General features: G+C 50.0%; 1 protein-coding gene across 1 annotated transcript in view; it reads right to left on the reverse strand.

The window, feature by feature from the left end:
* Positions 1-4,956: 4,956 nt before the first annotated feature.
* Positions 4,957-8,350, reverse strand: part of LOC104397035 (puromycin-sensitive aminopeptidase) — a 30,618-nt gene continuing 27,224 nt past the window's right edge. Inside the window, exons 19-22 of the mRNA XM_010006947.1 lie at positions 8,077-8,184; positions 7,657-7,812; positions 7,493-7,540; positions 4,957-5,112 (exon numbers count right to left, since the gene is read on the reverse strand). Of these exons, the coding sequence (XP_010005249.1) occupies positions 4,957-5,112; positions 7,493-7,540; positions 7,657-7,812; positions 8,077-8,184 (468 nt within the window). The remainder of the gene's footprint in view (positions 5,113-7,492; positions 7,541-7,656; positions 7,813-8,076; positions 8,185-8,350) is intronic.

Consider the following 8,350-nt stretch of genomic DNA (forward strand, 5'->3'; position numbering starts at 1 on the left):
GGGGGAGCCGGGGGGGGAACCGCCCCCCCCACCCCGGGACGGGACCCGGCGGTACCGGAGGCGCTGCCGGGAACCGGTGATGGGGGCGGGGCCGGTACCGACGTGCAGCGGGATGAATTAACGGCGTCCCCGGGCCGGGCGGAGCCCCGGGAGGGAGGAATTAGCGGCGTCATTAGGGCCGCGTTCAGGGATAAATGATCCGGGAGGAGGCACCGCGAGCGGCCCCGCCGGTCCCTGCTTCGGTGAATCGTTACTTGCTCGGGAGGGGTTTTTTTTTTTGGGAATGTCGCCTTTCCCGGGAGCGGGAGGTTCGGGGAGGGGGAGGTTCGGCTGAGCCTGGGGCGTCCTGACAGCCCCGCTCCTGCCATCCCAGCCGGGAGGGGCTCGGGACACCGGGAACCCCCCCTGCATGGGCAGGGACACCTCCCAGCAGCCCAGGCTGCTCCAAGCCCCATCCAACCTGCCCTTCAACACTGCCAGGGATGGGGCAGCCACAGCTTCCCTGGGCAACCTGGGCCAGGCTCTCACCACCCTCACACCCAAGAATTCCCTCCTCAATCTCCCAGTTTTCATCCATTCTCCTCCATCATACCTGCCAATCCTACAGCAATTCCAAGGAAACCTCTCAGGACCCAGCCTGGAATCCAGCAGAGTTCAGATGGTGCCAGGTTGGAGGGCACAGGAATCCAGCATTAAGACCATTGGACACAACCAACCACAAGTGCTGGAAGGACAAAACATGCACCTGGGAGGAGTGAATCATTAAAGAGCTGCTTTAACACCCAATGTTTTTCCATCCCTGCTCCTCAGAGCAGCCCTGAGGCTGAGGAAGGTGCTGCCCAGGGAAGATGCATTTTCCTGGCAGGTCATGAAATCCAGTTTTGAAAAGAAACAACTGGATGGGATCCAGGCAGCACAGGTGCCACAAGACACTCACCTGGGCCTCCTTGCTCAGAGGGAAGGTTTTCTCCAAGCATTTCAGTCTTAAAATAATCTCACTGGGTCTTCCCTGGTTTGGGTCCCTGTAAGAGAAAAGTTCATGAGTTGAGAACATCAACCCAGGGGAGAAGATGCCAGTGGAGTTCAGCACCTTGTCCTTGGCTCTGAGCTCTGGCACACCTGTTTTCTCCCAAAAACCTGTGTTTTTTCACCTGAACATGAATCATTTTAACCAGAAACCACAAGTCTAGAGCAGCAAATGGAGCTCTCCTGCAGTGAGCTGGGTTCTCACTGGTGTCCCTCCCATGAGCCTGGTCCTGGTGGCCAAGACTCGTGTGTCCCTCTCAAAGCACAGAGTGTTTTCACTCCTACAGGTGCTCTCTGGGGGTTAAGGTGCCTTGGACACAACATCAACCTGGGAAACTCAGCAGTGGAGCAGCTAATCCTCCCTGCAGGGTGACACCCTGACCCTGCTGCAGCTCCTGGCCCAACAAGTTGGAGAAGGATTTGGGAAGTCAAGTCCAGGGGGTTTGCTGGGGTTTTTTTGGTTGTTTTTCCCAAAGGCATCACAAGTTGGGTTTTCTTCCTGCTCTGCCCCATTTCATTTTACTATAATTTAAAATAGGGATTATATTCTTAACAGGAGGATGTCCAGGAAAGGAGCCTGGCATTTTGGGAAGCAAATCATGTCTTTCCAGCTGCTGCAGCTCCACTTGTGCTAGATGAAATTTTGGATTAAATCTGGAGAGGAAACCAGATTCCCAACCCTTCCTTCTCAGCTCATCCCACATCTGCCTGACAAGCTTGTGCCTTTTTCCCCTGACAGATTAAATACTGAGAGTCTTGCAAATACCAAAGCAATGACTATGTACAGAAATGTGTATTTTTATCATCACACTTTTCTTTCCATGCTCAGCCTGTCCTAGGGATGAAGGACTCCACTAGTGCACAGGGTGGGGCCTTAAGACACAGAAAAACTGCCTGAGAGGGAAGAAAAGAACATGTCAAGGTTGGTTTGAAGGTGTTTAACTTGTTCCAAGTCTTCCCCAGGTGTCCCTGGTGAGTGCTGGGACACTGCATCCTCAGCACTCCCAGGGAATATGCCCCATCCTTGTGGGAAATGCATCACCTGAGCCCCACCTCCTTCCTCACCCCCAGGAACTCTGGCTCTTCCTGGCCTGACCCTCTTCTGACCATCACTTGGGCTCCAATGGGAAAAATAAATCAATTAATAACTCCTATTAAGTGGACAAATCCCAAACTTACTTTCATAAAGAATTAAAATTGACTTTCATGAAGAATTAAAATCTACTTTCTTTGCATGCAGAAGAGACCAGGCCTAGTCAGTCTGCTGGGACTATTCAGTTTGCTCACTGACCACAGGCTTGTTATTTTTGTCCCTCTCCTTCAACTGCTTGCATGTCATTTGCATTGTTTAAAGTCAAAACAAGATCACCTCAACTTGCAGCTACAGGACTTCTCATTTCATACATCACCAGTCATGCTGGAATCACAACTTTGCACGTTATTTTGTCCATGTGCAAGAAGCAGAAGGGAAACCAGCTTAGTCTTCTGAAAGGGCATTGGCTCTGCAGTGCTGACAGCAGGGAAAAGCAGCAGTCAGGTCCACAGATATGACTCAGGACAATCAGAATCCTGTTCCATGCTCATTTCTGACCCAGCAGCCACACTAGCCCTGGGGATACCAACCTGTGAAACACTGACCAGGAGCACAGCACCTCCAGTAGCCACAGACTTCATAGGATCATAGACTGGGTTGGGTTGGAAGGGACCTTAAAGACCATCCAGATCCAGCCCCCTGCATGGGCAGGGACACCTCCCACCAGCCCAGGCTGCTCCAAGACCCATCCAACCTGCCCTTCAACACTGCCAGGGATGGGGCAGCCACAGCTTCCCTGGGCAACCTGGGCCAGGCTCTCACCACCCTCACAGCAAAGAATTTCTTCCTCAGATTTCATCTCCATGTCCCCTCTGAGCATGAAACCCTTCCCCCTCATCCCATCTCTCCCTTCTCCATGTCCCCTCTTTGAGCATGAAGCCCTTCCCCCTGTCCTGTCCCTCCCTGCCCTTGTCCCAAGTCCCTCCCCAGCTTTCCTGGAGCCCCCTCAGGCACTGGAAGCTGCTCTAAGGTCTCTTCTCCAGGCTGAACACCCCAAACTTGCCTGTTTCTGGTGTGTGTCCCTGCTCTCCCTCAGCAGCACATGCACAACTCTTCCCTCAAACTTCCCAGATGTTTCACAGAAACCTGTTTTTCACTTCCCCAAGCCTTTTCCCTCCCAAATTCTGCCCTGCTAGTTCCTCAGTGCTTGGCTACAGCCCTTGTTCACATCACACAAGATCTACTTACGCTCAGAGCAGCTCCTGCAGCTCCCTAAGCCCTACCCTGAGAGCAGGAACAAGCTTTTCCTTGGGATTGGCTCAGGACACACCATCCTGGCCCTGGCTGTTCCCTCAGAGGGTTGAGGTTCCTCCCAAAGCAGCAACACCACTTTTCAGGCTTCAAACAGAACACAAGATCAGGACATCAACTTCACATTGACATTTTTATTAACGCCAACTCTTTTAATTATTATTAATTTTTTTTTTCCTTCTTTTTTTCCTTTTTTTTTTTTTTTAAACAATAGCACAAAAATGTTTCAGGGAAGCAGTCTGACAGTTAGTCTGATGACCTTCTGAAATACAGTTAAAGCCACACCAAATATGAATTCCTGTTAAAGAAAAAAAAAAAAAGAATAATAATAATAATAATAAAAATATAGATGGAACTCCAACCTTTGTATTAGAGGGTGTTGTGGCTGGTTAGTAGACCACGCTGCTTTGTGAAGGAAATGATGGCACACAGCTTAGACTTCATCATCACCACGCCAGTCATCACTAATTTAAGGCTTCTGAATCAAATTACCATCAACATCACAGAAAGGAACAAAAAGCTACGGGCAGGAGGAGGCTGGACAAGCTGGGTCTTTGCAGACACATCAGGGTGTCTCTGGCAGGACAGCCCTGCCCCAGGAGCAGCCAGGAGAACCAGCCACACAGCAGGTGCCTCCTGGTTTGCATGCACGTTGAGGGTGTCATTTAGTAAAGGGCAGGGGGGGGAATAAAATAAAAAGAATAATCATTGCATGAATCTCTCTCATTTCATGTGGCTGTGGAAGATGTTTCCTTACGATTCCGTTATCTCCAAGAAGGACATCAGCAGTGAAACCCAAGGAGGAAAACTGAGGAGCAACAGAACATGGGGGCTATTTTTTTTTCCTTTTTTTCTTTTTTTTTTTTTTGCTGAGAGGTAACACAAGAGGGAGGGAACCTACTATCCTTGGATGATGGGGGGGGTTTGCAGGAACATCTCCCCAAAACCTTGCACTGAGAAGGATGCACAGACTCTATGTGACACCAGCGACCTGCCTTTCCCAGGGACCTGTTCCACACCAGGCACAGGCACCAGCCCATTCCTGCCCCAGACTCTCCACCAAATTCCACTGCCCTAGAAACCACCCGTTTCCTTCTTTTTCTTTCCCCTCTCTTTGGGAGGGCTGGGGGAGGGTGTAAAAACCAGAACATCTGTCAATAAGTGTGTCAGGGAGGAGGGGAGGGGGTGGGGGTGTTAAATATTGTAACCACTGACAAGGCTTGAGGAAGTTTCACAGTTTTGTTATGCTCTATTTTATTACTATCATATTTACACATTTATTTTTATTTTTTTTTTCTCTCTCTTTTCATTTATTTTTGCCTTTCTTTCCTTGTTTGCTGAATTGCTGATAATTTTAAGAAGAATTTCAATCTGGAGTGTGAGCAGGAACCAGGTAACTACATTCATTGTCCAATCCCCATTGGTTTGAGAAAAAGACTCCAAATTCTTGGCATGTGAATCAGCTGTTGGGCAGCTCCTCCCTCTCCCTCTCTTTTTTCTTTCTCTCTCCCTCTCTCTTTCCCTCTCTTTCTCTCTCTCTCTCGCCCCATGAGGCCAGCAGGACTGCAGCAGTGCCAGGGACAGGGTCACACGGTGGCCGGGGGGGGGACCTGGCGCTGCAGGAGGAAGAGGTGGATGTTGTCGGCGTCGCGCTTCAGCCAGGCCGAGTTGAGCAGGATGTTCTCGCAGCACTGCTGGACCGTGCGCTCGGCCGAGGGCGCCGGGTGGCTCTCGAAGAAGGCCTGGGAGGGGGGGAAAAGGGCAGAAAGCACCCGTCAGAAGGAGGAGGAGCAGGCAGAGGTAGGTGGTGGTGGAGGCAACCAAGTGGCTGCGTCAGCGTCGGGTCCCGGGTTGGGTTGGAAGGGACCTTGAAGATCATCAGGTTCCAACCCCCTGCATGGGCAGGGACACCTCCCACCAGCCCAGGCTGCTCCAAGCCCCATCCAACCTGCCCTTCAACACTGCCAGGGATAGGAATTCCACAACTTCCCTTTGGAACCTGTTCCAGGGTCTCACCACCCTCTCAGCAAAGAGTTTCCTCCTCATGTCCAACCTCAATCTCCCCTCTTCCAGTTTCAATCCATCACCCCTCATCCTCTCACTCCCTGCCCTTGCCCAAAGCCCCTCCTCACCTCTCCTGTAGGCACCAAATTATACAGAAATGCTTCTGTGAACTGTGCTCCTTGCCTGACAGTTCGTGCTCCCACCAATGTCACTGACTCTGAAAAACCTGCAGAGTTTATGTCCCCTCCCTGGCAGTGTTGAAGGGCAGGTTGGATGGGGCTTGGAGCAGCCTGGGCTGGTGGGAGGTGTCCCTGCCCATGCAGGGGGGTGGGACTGGATGATCTTTAAGATCCAACCCAAACCAATCTGATTCTATGAAAACCTGTAATCCCAAGCACAGAATCACCTTGGTTGAAAAAGACCTTCAAGATCATCAAGTCCAACTGTTAACCTGGCACTGACAAGTCCTTAACTAAACCATAACCCTAAGTACTCTGTATACAACTCCTAAATCCCTCCACCACTGCCCTGGGCAGCCTGAGAACCCTTTTGGTGAAGAAATCCTTCCTAACATCCAAACTCAACCTCCCCTGGCACAAAGTAGGGCCATTCCCTCTTGTCCCACCACTCATAACTTCACTGCCCAGCCCCATCCCCACCTCTTCCCCCAGCACAGAGTGGGAACAACAAACCCCTCCACCCCCTAGGGGAAAGCCCTATGGGCTAGGGGAAAGCTAGGGGAAAGCCAGGACAGCATTCCTACAAACTATTCCCAGCTCTGCCTCCTGTCCTGTCTTGTCCTTGCTGCCAGGGACAGCAGGTGGCACTTGAGGAGATGAATTCAGCCCCTCATGGGGAGGCAACAAATGAGCAGAAGATCAAGTGTGTATTTCTGGGTCCTTGGAAGGAGACCCAGCAGAAGCCCCAGGCCATTTTGCAGCAGCATTTCTCCAGCTATCAGGTTCCTTAGCATTCCAGCTCTTCCCAAGCTACAGAACGACCTCAGAGCACCAGCAGCTCTCCAGGGCTTGCCTGGAGGGTCTCACATTTCTCCCTCCAGAATCAACACTATTGATTTCCCTGCAAGTAGCTGAAGAAACTTGCCCCAGAGGCTGCTGTGACCTGGCACTTGGCAAGGGGCTGGGGGCAGAATCAAGCTGGCACAGTTGGGGGTCACCCCCCCAGCCTCAGGCTGCCCCCAGGATTTGAAGGTCACCTCCCACCCGTGGGCACTGCCAGGTGACATCAAGACTCAGACACACTCCAGCTAAACCCAGGCACGACAACTCTCTTGGGAGGTGGTGATGATTTAGTTAGGGATGAGTTGTTCTGGTAAGGGTTTTGAAAAGTGTTCTTTACACAAATTTTAAAAAGAGCTATAGTGCAAGAATTCTCTGTGAAAGCTCTATTGCTACTAGATCTTTTCTAAGAGATCCCAGCTGATAACGAGGATAGTCAGAGCTCAAGGCTCAGCTTATCTCCAAAATAATAATCCCCCTTGAGCCTCTTCCTGAGACAAGTGATAATTAAGGGCCATATTTTCAAGTTTATTCATCCAAGAAGGACTCCCTGTAAATGTGGGCAAAGAGTAAATGAAACAACCTACACACATGTTAAAAACACTGGCAAGAGCAGCACTCCCAGGTCAGAGGGGTCACTCCAGAAATGAAATCACAACCCCTTGAGCCACCAACTTCCAGACTCTCTGCAAACACTGACCAAACACTGACCTGCCTCGTGCCCAAGCCCTGGTCTCCACACACAGCACACATGACCATGGAAATCTTGGAGCAATAGTAGGGAATTCAGCCCATTTCTGCTGTGTAAATTCCCCCCAGAGTCCCCGGGTGCTACCACAGTCAGTCCCAAAGCTGCCAAGTCAGTCTGGTAGGAACCAAGTGGCCTCAGCTTGGATGGGAGTTGGAACAATTATGAATTTTGCTACAATTAGCCTTAAAGATTGTCTTTTGGGGAGTCTCAGAGCAGTGTGGGACTGGGCAACAGTTCAAAAGCAAAACCCACAGAAGCTCATGGCTCTTCCATCAGGTTCCTACAGTCTAAAGCACCCAATGTTGGTCAGAGATTAAGTTAGTCACTACTTTAATTAACATTTCTTACCTTAACTTCTGCAGCCATTTTATCATTTGCAAATCCATCCACTGTTAGCTGAAGGAAAAAAAAACAACAACAATTAACCCAGGGTGAACATTTAGAATTTCAAATGTAGCATTTAAGTTTTGGCCACGGATGAGAAGGGCACTTTGTTTTTTTTTCACACCTACCTTTATTAGTCTGGATATTAAGAATCCTCCTTGGTATCGATTATAAAGTTCCTCCCAATTATCCCTTACAAATTTCCAAGCAGCTTTCCTGCCCTGCTTGCTGCCTCCAGCTACTCCACCAATAACAGATACTGTGTCCTGGGGACGTACCTCTTCCTGAAGGGGGAAATGGAGACAGGTTTTCAAGGCTGTTTCAGCAAGTAGAGCACGTTGGCTTTGTGCCTTTCTACCCCAAAACTGTCAATAACAGCTTTTCACTTCCTCCCCACAAAACTAAAGATACAACTCAAAGATTTAATCACTGAGAATGTTCCTCCTGTGGTGACACTTTGCAAGCTCTGTCACCAACTGGACACACTTGTCATTCCCATGAGGTAAAGGAAATGGTAGATTTATTTTTTTTTTTCCCCAAGAACTTACTGAAAGTGCAAAGGTGAGAACTTTTTGAATCAGTTCTGGTTGAGAGATGGCTCCAAGAACTCGTTCAATCCTGTTCTTCTCCTCCTGCATGTCTGCTTGCTTGTGAAGCTTCAAAGGCAAAGGGAGAAGTGTCAGAGCCTGGGATGAAATGCTGCCTCCTTCCCCAGCCCCCAGCCCTGCTGGATTAGTCTTCAAGCCTAATTATGTGACAAATTGGACTTGCTCATGAGTCCTCCTGCAGCTCTCCACACCTCATGACACGGGCATCAGCAGG

The sequence above is a fragment of the Chaetura pelagica genome, unplaced genomic scaffold (genome assembly GCF_000747805.2).
Source record: "Chaetura pelagica isolate M959 unplaced genomic scaffold, ChaPel_1.0 scaffold311, whole genome shotgun sequence".
Taxonomy (NCBI): Eukaryota; Metazoa; Chordata; class Aves; order Apodiformes; family Apodidae; genus Chaetura; species Chaetura pelagica.